The sequence below is a fragment of the Rattus norvegicus genome, chromosome 4, assembly GCF_021556685.1.
Source record: "Rattus norvegicus strain SHRSP/BbbUtx chromosome 4, alternate assembly SHRSP_T2T, whole genome shotgun sequence".
In the NCBI taxonomy this organism is placed as follows: Eukaryota; Metazoa; Chordata; class Mammalia; order Rodentia; family Muridae; genus Rattus; species Rattus norvegicus.
In genome coordinates this window covers 83,702,226-83,724,260 of record NC_141537.1, presented here as the reverse complement: position 1 = coordinate 83,724,260, position 22,035 = coordinate 83,702,226, and the positions used below count along the sequence as shown (strand labels likewise).

The following is a 22,035-nucleotide window of genomic DNA, read 5'->3' as shown; positions in this document are numbered from 1 at the left end:
AAACAATTCTGCATTCCTAGTCATATGCTGTGGCCCGTGCCCCCATGCATGTGATAGTAACTTTTGGGGCTAGTTAGGTAGAAGCTTCTTGGCTCCGCATTGTATACCAGAGGCCAAGTTCTAGACTCATTTATCTCACGCATGCTGAATCTTCACTTCTGAAGGATGAGGGTGCCACAACAAAGTCTGCCTGCAACTTTTGATTGGCCCCCTTCAGCACTCTGGCATTTTCTTCTTAGACCACTTTCTTGTCAGAGACACATCCTCTATACTTAAAAAGAGTTTCCACAATCAGAGTATAACCATCATGGTAAGGAAGAAGGTTTTCTACTGAGATACATGTGTGCCCTTCTTTGGCCATCAGATTAATGAAATGGCCATTCTCCAAGAGACCAGAGTTTCTCCAGGAATCTCACACAAGGAAAAGGAAAGGTTAATAAGAGAAGACACTTATCTCCCAGTGAGAGATGTCATATACTTCTGCCAACTTGTTGAAAGGACTAGAACCTAGACAGTGATGGCTCAGTGGTGGGCAGGACCACTAATCCAAATCTATTGTCTCTTCTTAAATCTAGACTTCACGTCAGAACCTCAAAAATGGACTTGAGGGGTCACCAGTGTTTTTTGTTTGCCCTGGTTTGTTTGTTTGTTTGTTTGTTTGTTTGTTTATTGGTTTTGTTCTCCTTCCCAGTATTGCCACACTGAACAAATCTTTCTCTGGTTTTCACTCTGATTTAGCTTGTTTAATTAGACTACTGGGCACAGGTAGCTGAACCTAATTAGTTAGGGCTTCCAGAGCCCAGGGCTTTCACCGTAACAACTCCAATGACAAGAATGTATTCTATCCCTAAGTGGAATCTCTCTGCTTTTGGGCTAAGGGCTTTTACATTATTCTTTTTGGTGATGTAGAGTTATGGTGGATTTCAAGGTTTTCTTGCAGGTTTCTTTGCTTGTATTACTCATATAAAACTTGAGCTGTTCACCTTGCATGTCAAATGACTTACTTTTCATGTTTGTCTTTTGTAGATTTAGGCTTTTGCAGCCTACCATGAACCCTGGTGTTGCTAGTAGAAAAAGGAAAGAAAACACTACCCGTCTTCCTTGTCCCTAATCCTAGTGGCCTACAGGTATGTTATTAAAACTCACATCCTATTATGCCACTATGTTTTTATCCTGCTTATCCAAAGCTATCAGGTAATGAACCGTAATCTGAAGTCAGACACATGGCCACAGGCCCAAGAAGAGTCTCTTCCTTGTCATGGTATATTGTTCTAGCTCTCCTGGGGAACAAAGGCATCAGGAGGCTTTGTGACTCCAGTGAGGACTCATGGAACATCTTCCAGATGACTTCGGCTCTCTTCTGTATCCACCTGAGAAAGCTGTTCTCATGGGGAAGGGGTGTTATTAACAGACCAAAGGTGAGGGGATGCTGATAAACAAAGGTTGCTCTTCGGTGTCTAATATCTGATGGAAGCTTTGATCTTTGTGTTTTTTCAAGTACCCCAGGATAGGCAGAACTGGCCATAGGTATACCATCAGCGTGGTAAGACTACACCAGGGTCTTAGCTAGCATGTCCCTCCCCTCAGAAGAAGAGCCCAGGGAAACCCTTTGAGACTGGAATTCCTTGCCTGAGTGTCAGACTTCAGATGGTATTCAAGAACATATGAATCTTTCTATTCAGCTCTAGGAGAAGAAAGTCGAGTTCCTTCACTCTTAGAGGTTATAGAGGGTGCTAGAAAAATCCAGGATGCTGCTTCCTCAGTCTCTTAAAGAGTGATAGACTCCATTCTCTCTACGAGTGTCTACAAGTAACTGTTTTGTTTCTCAGCCATTTTTCATGTGTAAAGTGCTTCCTTAGTATACATTCCTTTTGGCTTTATCCTTAATGAGGAGTGATTGATGCATTTATTAGCTATTAAGAGAAGGGACTAACATGGCTGAGATATAACCTGGAGAATATGTTGTGTCATATGGTAAGTGGTGTGTGTATGTGTCTTTGTATCTGTGTGTCTGTGTGTGTCTGGATGTGAGTGTTTGTGCCTTCTTTTCCTTTCAAACAACCTTCTTGTTCACTGGAAGCCCTCATATGGTTTGCTTTCTAAAAAGCCAGCAGATTACAGAGCTTCAGACAAGAAAATCTTGTTTTTAATATGAAAATTGGGATTAAAGGCCAGAGTTTAGAAAGCAAGACACACGGTCACATTCGAACTTTTTGAAAAAACAAAGAACACGATTTGTTTTGATCTGAGAACTGTTTTCTCCACCAGAGCCAAAGCTTCCTGCTCAGCCTTCCTGCCCTGGTATCCTAAGAAATGTCTATGAAGCAATAAAGTTTTCTCAGGGGGGTTTCATTACTGAAAGGACTCATTAGGAAAGACATTAAAATACAAATTACCTCATAAACTATTTAGCTCTGTCCCAGTGGGAGCTTGCTTATTAGGGCCTGAGCTTTGTACAAATAGACCTAATCAATTAAGCTTCATTAGAAACTGAAGGTTTCTCAAACAGAATGTGTGTAGGTCAGGGACCAGCTGCTGAAGGACTTGATTAGAAAGAGCCTTTCTCAAGTTCCCATTTTTCTATAGCTTATATCACCTTCTCCAAAGCTGAAAACAGGCAAACACACTTTCACTCTTCTTCTGAGAACACCTGAGCACTGGGCGTTTGGCAAAATCTGGCTAGCAGGTGTGACTGTGACATAATAACGCCTTGTTTCTTCTACAGAAGTGCCAGGGGGAGGCAGAAAGGTACTCAAGGTATAAACCTGACACAGACACCCATTCTCAGTCTTCCAAATGCATGTATGTGTCTCTGAGAGAAAGTACAATGAAGGTTTGTGCTTGGGACCTCTCTCCTCTGCTTTCCAGACCCAGAAATGGACCATTCCACAAGCTCTGTATAGATCAAGGAAGATCAAAGATCAAGGAAGATCCATTAGTAAGACCAGCACAGTAAAGTTGGGCTTTACAGATTCTCACAAAACGTTCTCTGGAATTCAAGACTTAATTTTATAAAGAGAAATTGGGGCTCAGAGGTTGCGTGTGTGCGTGCGTGCGTGATTATATTCATGTGTCTGTGTTGTATGCGTGTGCACACAGAGCCATGTATGCTCATGCACAAGCCTGAGTTATCTTCCTCCATCACACATCATCTTACTTTTTGAAGCAGGCCCTCCCACCAAGCCCGCCACTCACTTATTTTCCTAGATTGACTGGCCAGCAAGCCAGCAAGCCTATGGAACCCTCATGTCTTCGGCTCCCCAGCACTGGGATAGCAAGCGCGGACCACAAGGCCAGCTTCTGATGTCAGGCTCAGACGCTCCTGCTTGCCTAGCAAGTACTTTTTAAAAAATCTATCTACTGAGTCCCCTCCCAACCCCTACATGTTTTAGATATAAGGATCTGCTTTTGGAAGCATCTGTGATTTCCAGTTCTTGTTTGCCTCTTGCCCAAATATATGTGATGAACTCCTAATTCTCAATACTCCAGAGTGAGATTTTGTTTATAGATAGATCCTTTAACGCCAAAATGAGGTCAGAAGAAGAGGAAGAAAAAAGAGGAAGAAGAGGAGGAAGGGGGGAGGAGAACAACAATGGGGGAGGAGGGGGAGCACACAAAGGGAAGACTTTGTAAAGACATAGGGGGAAGATAGTCTTCTACAAACCAAGGAGAAAGGCCTGCAATAGATCCCGTTCACCTTAGTGCTTCAAAGGAGCCAACCCTGTAGATTCTTTGAACTTGGAGCTTTCAGCCTCCAATGACATCTGCCATTTAAAAAGCCATGCAGCTGGGGCGCTTTTCTCACAAGCCCACAAGGGGCAGCAGTTTCCTCTGTTTTCTGTTGTCCATCTCCATAGGTTCTGCTGTGCACCCGGACCTGATCTTGCCCTCTCATTGGACATTGCCCTCAAGTCCACTCCCATATGGTAAAAACACCCTCAGAAAAGGCAAGAGTGTGTGACAGTGGCTGGAAAATTCCCTAGCTCATCACAATATGGGTATGGGAGTTGATGGGAAATGACTTATGGTTTCGGGGATTATAAATATGTCCTCCGGGTGTACAAAAATGTTAACTAGACCACACTGGGTTTGCCAGAGTTGAGGAGAAGGTGAAGGATTACTCTTATTTGAACGTGGCATAAGCACAGAGAACTGTTTCAGTGAGCTCAGCCCTCTCAGCAGGTAGACTTAATCGTTCTGTAGACTGTAGCCATCACTCATCTCTCTGCTTTCTACACGGAAAAGAACCAATCAATTGTTCTGACATTAGAAAGTGACAGTATGTCAATTGAATGTGGGAACAGCTCACTATGGCTATTTTTAAGGTCTATGAAAATGTCAGTTTCTTAAAGCAGTAGGAGATATGTGCTCTTGTTAGGATCGAATCGCAGGGACATTGATTTCTACCGTTTTATGATCAAGATGGCTCCACTTTGTAAATCAAGGAAGGGTGCAGAGTTGCCATAATGGGGCTCACAATGATAAAAGAAGAAATAATTCAAGATATGCCTACTTACAGAAGAATAGAGGTATCTTAATGCTTCCGACTGGGGCTCAGTAAAGAAGTGTGCTTGACTTACGAGTCTGTGATCCAGGCCCAATTCTCAGCACCCCAAAGGCAAAATGAGGAAATAATACATTTTATCCTGGTGTGTGCCCTGGGTGGCTGTAGACAGCAAGTTTTCTTCAAAGAAAAACCCTTTCCTTTCTGCTTCCTGAAGTCCAGATGGCAGCCACCACAGCAAACAACAAGTGTCGTCCTTGGTCCTTGGGAATGTGGAAAGGGGACTGTGGTCCCACACCCCTCCGCTCTTCTAGCAACATGTAGGGATCTGTCTGATGCACTGTGGAATAAAAGGGCTTTTGTAGGCAACCCTGGGAAAGTCGTTGTCTCTGACATGTCTTGTGAGGAAAAGTGTTTTTTGAGTTCTGAATGACTGACTTTTAAACACAGTGGGAACGCCACCCACATTTGTGAGAATTGGGAACTGCTTTAACTGGAACTGTTTGTAGAAGACCGACCAGGAAGATCCAAGGGACGCTCTGAAAATTCACTTGATAGGTGCTCAGTTCCTTAGCATTCTGAGAATGCAAGGCCTTCTAATCAAATGGGGCCAGTTCATTGCCAAGCATGTTAAAATCCTCATCCGGCCAGGTAAGATGTTCATATGAACTCATGATGCTGGGAAGCTAAACACAGGAGCCAGAGGGCTGCGCATACCATTGAGCTTCCTTTCCATGTGTAAATTTACATTTAACTAAAATTTAGAGATGTAAGAAATGCATATCAAATAACAATGGGACATTAAAATAAATCTTCCTTTCCTCCCAACGTTAATGTCCTCTTCCTTACTGCCCTTTGTTTTCCAAAGGCTACGTATATTGAAGAATTTTCTACTGGAAGCGATTAAGAAGTAAGTGCTAGTAATACCTTTTCAAAGGAGATTGTCAGTGGAAGTATGGAAAACTGATTTGCCTCATATTTCACTAATGATATTACACCGTTTCTAAAAATCCTGCTGTACACTGGACTCCATGTATACTGTATAGGATGTTTACCAAAGTCTCTCTCATTCTTTTGAGTTCATCTTTCCTGGGATGACTTGGAGCGATCCGGCTGGAGACTGTCCAGGACTGGTGATGTTCAAACAAGGACCATCGTAACCCATGGAAGGCCTCGTGGCTGCCAGGGTACCCAAGATCTCAATGGTAGGCATTCCCAGCAGAGCTAAAATACCAGGGAAAAGGGAAGTGGCCATTGGCAGAGTCTACTAGTTAAAAACCTGCCTGGAACATGCCAGGGGTGAATTTTAAGAGACCTGACTATTATAACCCACAGGATAAACAGCACTGGTTCATGGTTGCTTACTAACGCTTTTAGCTGCACCTGTCCAGGTCGTCTACCCTGTAATTCCAGAAATGTGAGCTAGATCACTGACCAGTTAGTAAGTGGTTAGGGAAAAACCTGCCTTTTTAGTCCCTAAGAGCTTCTAGCCTACAGATCAGCCAGTGATTTGCATAATCCGAAACACTCCCCCTACCCAAATCCTTTCTTCAGCCATCCAATGCAAACAAGATCTGGCTCTGGTTCCCTGAACTAATCCACACTAACACCATTTAGAAGGGAGGCTGTTCCTTGTAAGTTAGCAGAGCCAAATAAGCTCCCTGCAGCACAAAGAGAGGTTTAGCAGAAAGATGTTCATGAATATGCCAGTAGGAGAGGAGGCTTCACTTCCTGGGTGGTTGCCGAACTCCAGTGCTACACCAGCTTAGTAAAACTTCACGGCTTTTAAAAGCAAGGTAAAGAACTGAATTCAACTACTCCTTCTGAATTCTAATAAATCTTCAAGACTCTGATCACGAACAACAACTTCACCCAGACCATAAACTGGCTTCGAGTCTAAATTCTCCTTCTGTACACACACACACACACACACACACACACACACACACACACACACACACACACACACACACGTGTTTACACTTGAAGTAACAAACTCAAGTAAAGGAGCCACCTTCTGAGAGTAATGCATGTAAGTTATTTAGAGGTTGGGGTTCTTGGAAGACAGAGAGAGAGAGAGAGAGAGAGAGAGAGAGAGAGAGAGAGAGAGAGAGAGAGAGAGAGAGAGAGAAACGGAGACAGAGACACAGAGTGAGATAGACGCAAAGATAGAGAGGAAGACAAAGAGACAGATATAGAGAGGGGAAGACAGAAAGAGACAGAGAGAGACAGACAGACACAGAGACAGAGAAGGAGACAGACACAAAAGAGAGACAGAGACAGAAGGAGGAGACAGAGAGAGAGAGAGAGAGAGAGAGAGAGAGAGAGAGAGGGAGAGAGAAAGAGAGAGAGCATGAACGATGCAGTTGCATGTACCATTTATTTCCCCTGGTATTTGGGACTGAATTAGGCTCTCCCACATGCCAGCTGAGTCATAGAGAACTGAACTACATCCCCAGGCATGCTTTGGTTCATTTGGTTTGTTTTTTGTTGGTTTCACATTTATTTTGAGATGGTCTCTAAATTGCTCAGGTTGGCTTTGAATTCATTCTGTAGTCCAGATAGCCTTGAACTTATGATCCTTCTGCTTCAGCCTCCCAGGTAGTTGGGGTTACAAAGCCTGGACTAAATTAAATTAAAAATAATTTTTATATAAGCATGTGTGTGCATCTCCGTGCGCATGTTTTAAGGGACTTAAAAGCAAAGTTTCTTACACACCGGACAAACATAGCACTCTACTACTGAGCTACATTTCCCCCATCTGAAAACCCACTATGCCTATGCTATAAAAGCCTTGTATTTCTCACATCTAATTCTGTGCTCTCAAACCCTGCTTTTTGGGGTGGGGGGCAGGCTGTGTACACCAATAAAAGAGCTTGATTTAATTAATTGCTTGCTTTAATTAATTTGGCCATGATGCTTTGGGTCAGTGGTCTTTTCCTCCCATCTTTGGGATTAACAACTGTATATTCTCCCTGGAAAATCAGCCTTTCCCACCCTTCATATTTGCTTACATTAGCAAGCGCTGATACACAGGCATTTCTGTGGTGACGGATATTCCTATGTGCGCTGTATGCTATGGGAGTCACTGGCCACAGGTCGTTATTTATACTTACAACTTAGGCACTAAGATTTAGCACTGCATTTTAGATTGTAATTTATTTTGGTGAATTTATAACTTAAATATCCATACGCTGCTGGTCGCCACTGTTCCGTAGCCCAGGGACTGGACGGGGCTGTGGAATCTTCTGAAAGAGTTACAGGGCAGTCTTTCCCTCCCCTTCCCGGCTAAAGGAGACTCCACAGTTCTGCATCTGACTGTATCATCACGCGTACTCATCCATTTGTGTATCCGATTCCTCCATGACGGTGTGAATTCCTAAAGGCTTCCTTCCGTTAGGAACACGATGTCTTTATCGTGTATTTCTAAGGACCAAGTGTAAAGTGGAACCTTAAAAGTGCTCGATAAAGGTTTTGGGGTTACAGGGTGAATGAGTGAACTGATAAAGGTTTTGGGGTTACAGGATGAATGAGTGAACTGATCGCTCTGTAGAAAGCTAGAGACATTTCCTCACAACAAAACTGTGAAAACCGATCTGATGCAACAAAAGGGATGACATCCCTGGTGACAGTGTGACCAGCTGTCTTTGCCTGAGGAGGTGACACAGCCCTTTATCTCATCTTTCCCTACAAACTCATACTCCGTGTTATGCTGAACTGGTATTTAGAACAACTTGGTTTTAGACAACTCTAGTCATTAAGCCATGGCTCTGTCCAGACTTGTTCCTCAAGAAAATTCCCAGGAGACAGAGTTTGTTACTGTGATGGAGTGAGGTGAGCATGTCTTTGCTATGATCCTATATTCTTAAATAGCTCACACTGGTCTACAGAGCAGCTAGACTCATTCATCGGACTTGAAAATAATCAAGTCTTCACATCTGATTATCATGGTTGTTTCAAAGGGCTCGATAGCCAAATTGCTGTCCTACTAGCATCCTAGAGATGTAGTTACCAGAGTCCAAGGGACTGGGGACCAATGTCTCTGCTACTAGCAATTCATCTGAGCCTATTTTCAGAATCCAAGAGAAGTTCTCATTTGAACCAAGAATGACCATTATTGTTTTAGGAAGAAAATACCCTAGTTGGAATGGGGATACTCATGTCATATTGAGCATACAGTTGCATCTCAGAGAAAGGTATATTTCTAGTATCTGTAAAACTTACAGCAATTTCTGCAGTAAATGTCTGATTTAAGCAATGTAATTTGACCTTTATTAAATTCTTCATTGTCTTATCCTTTGTATTCATTTTCACAGCAAAATGCTTAAAGACAAGGATATGTTTGCATTCCCATGATTAGGAATTATCCCAAATTTCTAGTTAGGCACATAAAAATTGCATGTTTGAATTTTGAAAACCCTCTAAGGTGTTTTCTAAAGCAAGTCTTGAACAATCTGAAAAGAATTAAGAGTCACATTTATTTTACATATTTTAACTCATCTGCAAATGCAAGGTGACAGCTGTATAAATCCCATGGGTTCCTAGATCCATGTCTCCATAAAGACCATAGCAACCCAGTGAATTTGGGGCCTTAATCCTATGGCCAGTGTCATCACACTTCTATTGAACGATTGAAAGTAAATCACTATCTCTTATAGCCCAAACTTCTCTTTTTCAGATTATAGAGTTCACGCAAGCATGGTTTAAACAAATTAAAACAGCAACAGAAAAGTATCCTTTGAAATGGGGGTGGGAGAAAGAAAAAACATGTAGAAACAAATTACTATGCGCTAAGTCTATTACCCCATTTAACCTCCAAAAGGAAGTCCTGTTCGTAGTTATCCCCATATTTTAGATGCCGAAATGGAAAAGAATTTGAAAGGTGAAATCGTTAAGTCAGGCAGCACTGACTTACTGCTGCCTCTTGATTCTCTGAGGAAAATAATAGCCTCATCTTACTCTTAATTGCAGTGTGCCCAATGCTTCATGTCCCCGTCTAGCCTGAAGACTAGTGTGAAAATGCCCCAGAGATCTTAAACTACAAACTTGATTTACTATTAAAGACATGGAAACTTCGTTGTTTTCTGGTTCGGCATTCAAGATTTCAAACTTAGGCAAGCACAAGACCATGTGTACAGTTCTCAGCTCAAGAAAGAATTTCAAATCTTAAAAAGGAAGGAAAGAAGGGAGGGAGGGAGGGAGGAAGGAAGGGAGGAAGAAGACCTGTAGAGATTTGAACTCCTGGGTACAGCTGAGCGCTGAACTCCCTATGCAGGACCAGGTGGGACTACTCCATTAGAGTCATGGCTGGAATGTGATTCCAATCCCCACTTGCTGGGTACAGGGAAATGATGTATGCACATGGTTAGGAGAGTTACAACAGACCAGGAAAACACCTCAGGACTGTCACTGTCATGTGTCCTGACTGACTGTCACTGCATGGTTGATATGGCACTAAGTGTCAGCTGGGTCACCCGTCATTAGCACTCTCCTGTGGCTGCTACGATCCAATCCCCACACTGTGTTTAGGTCACCAGAGCAGACATTCATCATTAAAGGGTCATATCTGAAGCCCATGTCTGAAGCCCAAATCATTGGACTGCCACTTCTTGGCTGCCTGGCTTTGGGCAATGTCCTCTGTGTATTAATTCATATGCCCGCATAAATGAGATGGCTATGTCAGAGGATTAGTAGGATTAAATAACACAATGCATGGAAATGTGTGGTTCAAGTGCTCCCCACGCAGTCTTTCACTGAATCCTTACCACACAAAAGGCATACAGCAACAGGAGTGACCATTAATACACAGCGTATATTTGATATGATTGTATGTTAGTATCCCATATGCATTCCTTAGACAAATAGATATTTGGTGCCAGGCATATGCCAGGTGTTCAAATCTTTCCCTTCTGGGAGCCAGACAGATAAGGAGGTTAGATCCAGGTTAACAGAGGACTCGCTCAACTTTAAAATAATTGACCTCACCTGTGAGGCTTTAGTTACTCATGCTTCCTGTTTAATGTTTACGATTCAGAGTGGATTCAGCAACACTTAACCCTCCAGGAATGATGGGGAAGTCTAGCCAAAATAAACTCCTATGGTCACACAGCAACACGTGAGGTGAACATGGCTGGATATTGGCTTGGGGTTGAAGCAGAAGCTGTTCAATCCTACCCAGGTCACTGTGAATTGTCTGAGCACTGAAGCTCCTTAGCAAAGGTTTGAATGAACAAAGGGTTGGAGAGATGAGCACAGGAGATGTGGTAGAGCCACACTGAGGAAGCCAAGAGCTTTGCAATAAATAGTCTGAGTAACTATAAAAATCAGAAAGCTTAAGAAGATTAGGAGAAGAAGAAGAAGAAAAAAAAAAAACCCAAACCACAATACCACATTGCTTCCAAGAAAAAGAGTGAGGTAAAACAAACAAAAAGTCTAGAGAAAAAAAACCTACTAAAAGCACATTTTAGGTGTGTGTCTGGTCTTACAGAACAGGAACAGATTTAGTGAAATAAGGCAGGGGTGAGAGTTAATTAGTCAGAATCTGAAAAATGCAATGACAAAACTGATTGCTACACCATTCACTCCTCAGAATGTCAGTGCCAACAGGTAAGAAACAAAGAAACATCGCTTTTTCTACTAAGGAGGTTGAAGAGAGAGAATGACTTTAGTCTAAGAGTTCAAGACTAGCCTAGGCAATATATTAAGACCCTGTAACAAAGAAGAGAGAAGGGAAGAGAGTCTCAGAGGAAGGAGAAAAGAGAGAAGAGGACAGAAGGGAAGAAAGAAAGCGTGTCTTAAAACTGGAGAATGGGATCTTGGGGGTACATCTCAATGGAGAGTGTGTGACTAATCCCCAGCACTGTACTAGAGAGAGAGAGAGAGAGAGAGAGAGAGAGAGAGAGAGCATGCAAAGCACACAGTTTTATTTTTTCAAATTTTTTCTGAAATATTTTCCATGTCTTTAATATTTTCATGATTATTTCCCAAAAATTATCAATTTTTTCCTGTAAAAGATTTATTTATTTATTATATATAAGTACACTGTAGCTGTCTTCAGACCAAAGCACACAACTTTAGAGAAGAAAGTTAAGTGGAAAATGCAGAAAATGATATCTAACATTAACCGAGATATAGGAAGTGCAAACAAAAACTGGTATTTTGTTTCAAAAATAACAATGCTTATTATTCCTTGAAGGCTATAAGAGAGGAATTCGCATGATCTCCTGTATTTCAGGAAGAAATAAAACTTGGTACAAGTTTCAAGAACTTTGACAAGCACACGTAGTATTTAAACTTTCTATTTCTTTTGATCATTAATTGCAATCCTGGGACTCTCTGCTAAGGAAATAATCAAAGGGGTGATTAAGTAGTTTCGGGGTAGCTGTTTGTTTTACTTTTGTGATCAAAGAGCTATTTCTAGTGAAAAATCCAAATATCCTGAGATGAAAATAACAGAATAGTTCATTTTTATATGATATCCATGGTATAAATCATGGAAGTATTAAAATGTTTATGAAAGATACTTCATGATAGGAAAAAACACTCACAATATAAACCCTAAAGCACAGGATGTTAACTGTGGAGGGTGCTGCCAAGTTCACACAAAAAGAGAAAAGACAAAAAGGAAAAATTTAATGTTAACATGTATCCAAAATTTTACTATCATATATTAAATATAACTCAAGCTATCCTGGAATCTATGAGTCTATGTGGGTTTTGTTTTGTTTTCCTTGAATCCTGTCTTGACCAGATTTTAATACTAAAGTGTCAATGCCCTTGACATCAGGTCACCTCACCTTCAGCTGGTGTCTCATCATGGGCCTCTCTGGCAAGTGTTGCCCTTGGCTGTGGTTGGCAGACCCCAGGAACTCACACATGTTTGGTTAGTTGTGGGAAAGACATGCCAAACATCTCCTTGTCACAGGCTTGTCTGAGTCCTGGAAATTTACCATTCATGGGATGAATAGCTAAAACCTTGCCTTCTGCCTACAACTTAAAAAAAAAAAGCAAACGAAAAGCCACCGTCTTAGATGACATATTAGGTCACAGGAATACCTTTAAGCTAGTCACATTTCCCCTCCATTTTCTTAAACAATATTTACCAGGAAACCAATGTGCGTAACAATGTATAGCAAACTAGGGAGATGGGACAATGCCAAAGTGTCCTGTGCTCTAAGGCATGTACAGGGTGACATGGACAAGAAAGCTGACAGGGTCAGTGAGGGCTTCTTGGTGAGTAAAGGAGAAACAGAGGCCAGCCTGAGTTCATCCTCAGAGAACACATGACGTCTGCCCTCTTGCACTGCTGAAAAGACCTCTGCAAGATGGTCCACTTGAGTGAGGTCTGATACGGAGTTTACAGGGCCCCAGCGGACTGTAAGCAGAAAGGACAGAAGGGGATAGGCCAGGCAGCCAGATGTTGGGTGGGGCACTGGGAAAGTGAGTGGAGGAGGGTCTGGGAGGACCGAGAGCATGACGGAAACCTTGCACACTATGGGAACGTAATGCAGCCTGCTTCTCTGTACTGCCAACAGAAGGACATTCCATAAAGCAGTACAAGTGAAACGCAGGCTCTGAAATTCTACCTGTGTGACTCTCACTCCTCAGGCCCTGGATTACGGTACAAGCGTGTTCCTTACTTGCCTGTCTAAGGATAAGAAGCCACAGTTGTGTAACCGCTTAAACACGGCTTCCGTTCTAGTGACTACACAGAGAGTTTGGAAATGAACTCGGTCGACATATGCCTGTGTTGGTGGGACTTAATCTTAAGAACCTTGTGATACTTTGAGTTCATGCTAAGATGAGTATCACACAGTACTTTCAGCTAGCATTCCAAGCGGAATGGGATACAAAGAGAATTTTACAAGGATTCCACTGGAGAAAAATGTACTGTTATTTTAGAGGTGATGATTAAATCCCTTTTGCTTCATTAAGAAAACCGGGTTTAAAATCAACACTCTGGCTCCGCTCACTGCTAAGTCTGAGTTTTCTCCCACAACTCTCCGTCTTTAGCACATTAAAGGAAAAAAAAAATCCTAAAGTACAAAGCAAACTTTTGTTATTAGCTGTGCTGGCCAAACTTTTGGAAAGTATAAATTATACCCACTCCGAGAAAAGAAAGCGAACTCCATCTCTGCAGAACACAGTTTGCCTCCAAGCAGATCGGCTAGACTTTCTCTTTTTTCTCCTTGGTTTCTGTGACACAAGCAGCGTTTGTTTGCACAGTGTTCCAAAGCAGACAAGGAAACACGTGTGTGCACACGTACACAGATACACGGGGAAGACACGCCCGAAAGCTTTGACAGAGAATGTTCCCAACCAGACTGCGTTCCTTGTCCAGATGTGGCTGACTTCAGGCTCAGGAACATTAAACTAATACAAAAACAAGACCCAGCAATGCACGTGCCGGGCTCCGTGACAAGAGGCCATGAGCAATGGAGATTGTATTTCACCTATTGTCATGGTGACCAAACCAGGGTGGATCCTGGCAGAAAGAGAAAGAAATAAAACCCAGAAGACAATGAGTCCTAGGAGAAAGCCCGAGTGCCGGGAGAGCCAGGATAGGGATGGACCTGACTGAGAGTCTTTCTCTTCTCTTTTTTTATTATGAGTATGAGTGTTTTGCTTGCATGTGTGTCTATGCACCATATGCATGCCTGATGCCCATGAGAACCAAAAGACAGCATCAGATTCTCTAGAATTAGTGTTGCAAAAAGTTGTGAGCCACTATGGATGCTGGGAATTGAACTTGCATTCTCTGGAAAAGCAGCCAATGCTCTTAACCACTGAATCATCATCTCTCCAGGCCTGAGAAATTTTTCTGGAGACAGGGCCCCACTGGTCTGGCCTCAAACTTGTGGGGAGACTCCTGTCTTGGTCTCCTTAGTGTTGGAACAGTAAGTGTGTGTCGCCACACCCAGTTGAGCTTAGCTCTTTTTCAACATCCCTTCATGATTTAGTAGCCTCAGTCCTTAACCAACCCCAATTCAGAACTCCAAAGAGCCAAGCCAGTTCCACGGGAGCCCCAAGAAGACAGTGATGAGACAAGGTAACATAGGTTACTACAAGCAAAATCTAGACTATTTATATTAGATGTTGAGAGATAAAACTGTGGTATGAACAGTTTGTGGCTTGTGAATTGGGATAATGTGATAGTACCAGGTCTTCACAACAAAGTCTCACCAGCAGCCAGAGAGCTGGGCCTATACCTTTGGGCCACAAGAGGCCTTGTTTTGTTTCCCAGCGGCATGAAAGGAAAGCAGGGTCTCTCCTCTCTCCATAGGCTTCACAGCATTTCTCTCTGAAGTAAGGACTCTAAGAAAGGACACGTTGGAAAGTACCCCACCGGTAGGAATCCTAGTCAAGTCTTCCTCCTGTGACAGTTTATGACCTTAGACAAGTTAATGACTTGGACCTCAGCCCTTTGTTTACCCAATGTCCCTAAAATATTCCCGAGCCTCATTGTGTTTTGCAGTTTGTTGATAAACTCTAATTCTTGTTTTCAAGAGAAGTGTTCTCTTGGGTTTGGGAGTCTGATCCACAGGGAACAAAATGCTATAGGAACTCATTCTGTCTCTGTGGAATTATCAATGGCCTCAGAATCTAAGCATTTTAAGCATTTACTTGTCATTTGACAAGTGACATGGTACATCCCCCAAACACACACACACACACACACACACACACACACACACACACAGTAAATGGGTACAATGAAAGAGCAGATGACAGGTCCTACTCTCAACCAGCAGAAAGGAGCTCTCTAACTCATCAGATGCTGTTTATTTCTTTAATAATAGAAGACAATAAGGTCTGGCCCTGTGTTAGCTACAAACAACTGTGGAGAAGCCTTTCCTCTGGGATTTAGAGAGGCCTAGAGAATTGAAGAGGTACAATAAGCTAAGCAGTTGCCCTGCTTCTGGGTTTATATGGCCAAGCTTTGCTATGCAGGCTTGCCATGGGAAAACAAGAGTGGGCATGACATAGCAAGGAGAGGGAACCATCAAAGGAGACCTAAACGCAGGCCTGTGACCAGACCTCAACAGGTTCTGTAGTGTGCAGTTCGAAGGGTCTCTTAAGCTGTGTCTAGAAAATAAGGGTTTTCGAGGCTCCTAGGAAGTTCCGGTGGCATCATGCCTTTGAAAACACCTTGCAGTTTGTAAAGGGCTCTCCACAGACAAGGCTCAAAGCTGGGGTTCATGGGCCAGCACTCTATCCTATCAGCTGCTTGTGTGTTCAAAACCTCTCAGGTTCCACTCTCACCAGACTGTCAAAGGGTTAAATGAGAAGACATTACAGCATGCTTCCCATCTTTCCTGCCACGTACAAAACAAGTGCTTAATTAACGCTGACAATTACTATTTTCTACCACAGGACTCTAAGGAGGCAAATGGCCTATAAAATGAGACACGTTGAACATATTAGCAAAAACATTCTCATGGAATCTTACATAATTCCTATTAGTCTGCTCCTTGGGCAGTGGTTTTCAGAAGAGCAGAGCAAGAGGATTCTGAAAAAAAATATATGGTCACTTAGTCCAGTCCATCATCGTGTTTTGATTACTAGCTGCAGAGACACATGGCCGCTAGCATGACTCAAAAGTTAATGAGAGCTTCCTTAGAGTCAACAGCACTTCCTGCCCCGCCGGGAAGCTTCAGTGAACAGGGAGTCATTCATGGCCTTCTTCTCCTGCACTTTTAGGAAATGGAGCTGGGGCTGATTGAAGCCAACAGGCCTACATTTCTGAGGGGTGCCAGGGAGATGCTACTAGGGAGTTGCTCTTTCATGGGTACAAACTCTCTGGGCAGCTCCACAGGGAGTTGGGTTTGCCCGTGACTTATCTGTTGGACAGTGGGTGGCCAAGGGGCACCACATGGCAAACAGTCACCCCACTTGATAATTAGGGAGGGGAAAGACAAACACAAACACACCCAGGTTGACATTCAAAACAAAGTGACTGTTTAACTAAGGCTCGCTCACTATACCACCCTAATTCTCAGTTGTCTGAGGCCTGTGAGGAGGAAGCCATTAGTCAATGGCAGAGCTGCTGCCCCTGCTTCCTCAGTGGTGATGGGCAACAAAAGCACAAGACAGGTTCAAACCTAAAGGTCCAAGAATGGAGCCCAGCTGTGTGCTTTATGGAAGACTTGATTTCCCTAAGTCTCTCAAGGGCTACAGCCCTCTTGCTCTGGTAAAAGGGCCTGTCTTATTGTCCTCATCCATAAAGGTCTTGCCTCTCTGGGCTTTTATTTCTGTGTTCATTCCACAGACACATATTTAAGTAGTTATTCAATTAACAGCCATCATCCTTATAGATGACCTATTGACCATCAATGAGTGAAATCCAGCATGACCGGTCAGTCTATCATAATGGAAGGAACATTGCTGGCTTTAGATTGCCTTCAATTCCTAAGAGAGGAATGGCATTACTCCAAACTCTGTTTTCTAAAGAATACGTATATATTCTGCTTTCCTCTCAAGGGAAAAGCATGATGGGTGTTGTTGAGATACATTTCCAAAAAAAATTAAATATGGCTGGCTCTTCCTTAAAATCGCACCACTTAGCTTAAAATTTCTATGGGAGTCAGGCAGTGGTGAGGTGAGGCCAACTCCCTCTCAGTAGCTGTTTGCTAGTGTGTTCTGAGAACACACCCTGCCGAGGACATTCATCACAGAAGCCCCTGTGTGACCTTAGGAAAAGCCCTTGAAAACAGTGAGATGAGAGTCTCCACTGAAATCTGGAATCCATTCCAGTCTCGCACAGGAAGAAAATTAGGCGCAGAACAACAGAGCCTGTAGTTCAGAGAAGCCTGGGGAGGCTCTGGCTGACACGAAAATCGTGGAAGACTTCCCCCCTTTAATGCTCCGGATTTCATAGAATCTTTTCATCTGTGAAGCCCAAACGCTGCTAGAGAACGCTGTATGGTTAAAGGCAGCAATAGTGGAGCAAGCAGTTGGCACAACGAGCAGAGGAAGAGTAGAAATGCTGATCACCCCGATCAAGACCACTTGACACTTTTCCAGGCTGCTACACGAAAGCTATTCTTCCAAACATCAGCAGGCAACACTGCTGTTTTCCCCTCTGGAATAGTGTATTGGTCAGCTGGGAGCAGAGAGAAAAGCTGTCTTCTCAGGCACAGCTTCTGAGATCAAGTCGTGGGTGCAGACACCACCAGCCTGGAAGCATTCATTCACTTAGAGCATGAGTCAGCAGAGTGGCGCTTACTCTGTGCCTTTAACTCAGCAAACATTTGTGGGGTAGCACTATTTTTACAAGGACAGGCCAGTTCCCTTTTGTTCCCAGCTGACATTACTCAGAGCTAATTTGCCATATCATGTGATCCAGTTCATGCATGTAAATAATTATAAGCCTGTACCACCTGCGGAATCATTTTCCTTCTTTGGCAGCAAGAAGAGAGGTGGCATTTTCTTTCTCTTTCTTTTTCTTTTCTTATTTTTTTTTAAAGTTGAATCGTGATTTTAAGACCCAGTAATAATCAATTGTCAGGGATGCACGGCTTGAAATCATAGTTTTACATTCCATCTCTAGTTTGTCTGAAAGAAGGACACAGATTTCATAGCAAAGAAGAAGACTGAGGGATCCTTTAGCTGGGAACAGAAGGTGTCAGACCCAGACCCAACACTTTTACTCATACACATACGGATGGTTTAATTCTGTTTCTTCTTAAGCACCTTTATAGTTCATTTTTATTTTCCTTCAAAAAGGAGGGGGGTGGTAAATGGCACTACTCCGGTCTCCAAAACAGATGCCAATTTGAACTTTATTTTGCCAGCAAGTATTTGGTTTGGCTCTGTGGCAGTTGAGTTGAAAAATATTTGCCAATTCCAAAAAGACTTAGCAAGCTTTGCTGTGGACTCCGTGCCATCTGGCACATCACAGTGCCTGTGGCAGAGCAGAGGGAGCTCCCTCGACCATAGTTTTCATTTGCCTGGGGTTGCTAGCACTGGGGGTTCAGTTGATTCCTGGGGTCAAGAATTACAGGTCAAATAGGCGATGTTCCCAACATCAGTGACAAAGCAGGCTGTGTCTGGGGGTGTGTCATGTATCAGGACAGATTAACTCCCAGAATGGTCCACAGCATCCCCACAACGACTGTCATGCACAGCCCAGGCTGCCCATCAGCATTCTAGATGCACGCCCACGGCTAGAAAGCACAGCCCTTCTCTGATACAAACAAGCGAACAAGAAAGAAAAGAGAAAAGAAATGCTGCAATGCGTTTCCAGTCGTCTGCTGTGAACGATGGTGCTGGAATTTAACTATATTAGAAATGAATGTGCTACTCCCTGTAACTCTGGTAAACAGTCTCAGAAAATCCACTTTATATTGGCAAGACAGACACGAGCCTGCTTTCTGAACACCTGGCAGAGTATAGACACATAGCTCTCTCCTGGAGTATTGGAAGCCTGGTCTCCCTGCCCCTAAACATCATAGGTTAAAGGTCACTCAGTGATGGATGTCAAGTGTGGTCATGCCTTTCAAGTACAGATGGCTAGAGACAAGACTCCCAACCTTCCAAATAGTGTCACACCTAAGAACTATGTCTAATAATAATAATAATAATACAGTATTCCTATAACTGCACATTAGGGATTAAATGTGTCTTAATGACATTGGGCAGGTAGAGTGGCATCAAAGACGTAACTAGAAGGTAGAGGAGTTCCATAGTATTTTGTTTTTTCCACACAGTGGACAAATAAACACAGAGTTGGGCACTTCTCCAAATTTCTCTTCCAACATCACACGCCAATCACATGCTTGGGACCCGATTATCTGATGCAGAAAACCTGTAACAAATACATGGAAGATGAAGCCAATCTCTCACCCACCTTTCCAGAGAAATAGCTATTCACCAGAACCAAGACGAACACGCTCTCAACTGAGGTTTGGAATCAGAACAGAACTCAATGTTACTACCGCACACGATGTAAGGAAAGGACGGCTGAAGCTCCCACTTACCATTTTGGCTTCAGAATGCATGGGCTGAACCTGGGGAGAAGCACAGGGGTTGCTAAGGTTTGGACCTTGCATGCCCATGATGCTGGAGTTCACTGACATCTGCCTTTCCATCTAAGAAAGAGGAAAGTAACACAATTAGAAGGAGGAGGGCAGTGGAGGGTACAGACAAGGTTGTGACTTGCTTTGCTTTGCTTCAGGTCTGGGGAGGTCATGAAGCATTTCACTAAACAGCCAAGAAGACACAGGCTTGGTGTAGGGAATAATGCACTCTTGAACATTGAACGTGAGCACAGCACAGATTCTCCCAGTTCTGTGCACTCTGTAGAAGATTCACGATGCCAAGAAGGATCGCCTGGCCTGGCAGAAATCGCCAAAGAAAACCACCAAATGTTTCTGCTTCGCTACACACTTTAAACCACCACTAATCATATTTATTTTTTGTTGCTATAAAGAATGATAGGCATAGATGTTAAAAGATTATATAATATACCAAATAGTTACCTTAGAATGCCTTTAGCATTAGTTTATCTGAAATTTTATATAGTAAATATGAATCATTTGGCAATAAAAAATAAATTTAATTTTGAAGCATTTCTGTCCCCTGTAATGCTTCTTTGCTGGTACGGTGCATTAACCCGATCAGAATGACCCAGGGCATGGTGGCACACCATCATCACTACCCTGCTCAATACACACAGAGCAGCTGCCCCTAGCCTTTCTCTTGCTCTTAAGCTGGCCAAGATTCCACACAGCTGTAGTGTCAGGACCCCACAGCAGGCTTAGGCTTCTGCATCAGACAGAGAAGCTGGGGTGGGGACTGCACATCGCAGGTGAACAGTTTCACTTACAGGCCCTCTTACCAGCCTACCCCATTGTTTAGAATTAACAGCAGGACCAGACCTGAACAGCCGTCTGCATCCTCGGGGTGTTGACAACACTATCTGACATGCTATGGAATAAAGGTCTTTATCAATTTTAGAACTTTTGGGGCATTGGAACCTTAATTAATATGTGCATGAGATCTCGAAGGGCTGGAATCTATGTCTAAACATGAAACCCATTAATATTTCAGGTACTGCTTATACGAAAAAACCTGTAGTTACTATATTACATTGTAGTACTCTTGACCTCAAAAAGTTTCAGATTTTGAATTTACAGATTAATCAACTTGCATAGCAAAATTTCTGTGTCAGTGCAGAAAGAATGCATGTGATATTTTTTGTTAAGGAGAAAATTAATATTTTTCAAAAAAAAAACCCCAAACTTTCTGTTGGGGGCCACTTTATGCTTCGGTGTATTTCTACCAAAGGGTAGAAATGTGGTTAGAAATTTAGAGATATCCACACCCTATGTGGTTTTGGAAGGCAGAGTTTCTTATGGATGAAAGTTCAAAGTGGAGCGTGGAAACTTCCCCAAGGGGCAAGCTTGAGAGAGATCTCGAGTTAAATCGTTGTGGAAAGGTCGCTTAGGTCTCTGGGGTTCAGTGATGGTGATTTCTTCTGTATTGACCCCTGGCCCAAGCATCTGATTATTAGACTGTTCTGTGCAGTCCAGTGGTGCCAGCTAAAAGCTTTCTTCTGAGGTGGGTGTCCAGCTTTCTCTCAGCCTGGATCGGCTGACCTGTTATCCAGCAGGGGTCTGGGAAAGGTGTCAAGGTAATGAAGGCCAATTTCCCCAGGCCTTGATAATTCAGCAAAATAAATCATCCACTTCCACGTGCTCTAACTCTCCAGGAGGCAAACGTACTCTATTTTTAAATCATTTGAGTTGTGATAAAATATACTTAGCATAAAATTTACCATTTAACCCATTTTAAGTGCTCTTGAGTATCATTAAGAACATTTGCAGGCTGTAATTAAGTTGTGAAGAATTCAAGAAATGTGCCTTACTTAGAACTTTCACCCCGAGACTGAGCGATAAGGGGAATGGAGAAGCATTAGGCCTTTTATTCCAATGAGGACTCTCATAGAGAGGGGAATTAAAACCCAGGCGAGTTTGCCTTCCAGTGTCTAGAAGGATGAACTATTCCAGCTACACAGGAGTGGGAGCAGCCTGCTTGTGGCTGCCTGGTGAGGAGTCAGCAGTTCAGTTCATCTTTTTAAGTAGTTATGAGTGTTTCTACTCCATTACACAAAATACACGTTCTGAACGGGCTGCTTTCTGTATCTGTTAAAGAGAAAGTCTGTCAGGTAGACTATGAGCTAGCATCATTTCCAAACGAGCATCTTGGGCTTTGCTGTGCCAGCATCCTGCCTGCACTGTAACCCTAACTTTAAAGTGCTGATGGGAAGGAGAATGGTCTTGCTGAGTGCCCAGCAGTGGTTTCCCACCATGAGTAAATGATTTGAGCAAGGGTTAGGATGTAGCTCAGTGGCAGAACACGAAACATGAGGAGGCCCTGGCTCCCATCTCCAAGTGCATAAAAACACCCACATTAAGGGTTCCCTTCTCCTCTCACACTCGAGAGCAAGAGCTTACTAATCTTTTCTAATGAGAAATGGGTGTGCATTTTCCCAAATTACGAAAGCATTTGACTTTCGAGATGATAGGAAA

At 43.0% G+C, this 22,035-nt stretch overlaps 1 protein-coding gene across 5 annotated transcripts in view; it reads right to left on the bottom strand.

Annotated features, from left to right (window-relative positions):
- Nucleotides 1-22,035, bottom strand: part of Creb5 (cAMP responsive element binding protein 5) — a 401,568-nt gene that overhangs the window by 69,119 nt on the left and 310,414 nt on the right. For all 5 annotated transcript variants that reach the window (XM_087658727.1, NM_001446953.1, XM_087658729.1 and 2 more), the window contains 1 exon segment: nucleotides 19,483-19,593. In XM_087658727.1, the coding sequence (XP_087514853.1) occupies nucleotides 19,483-19,593 (111 nt within the window).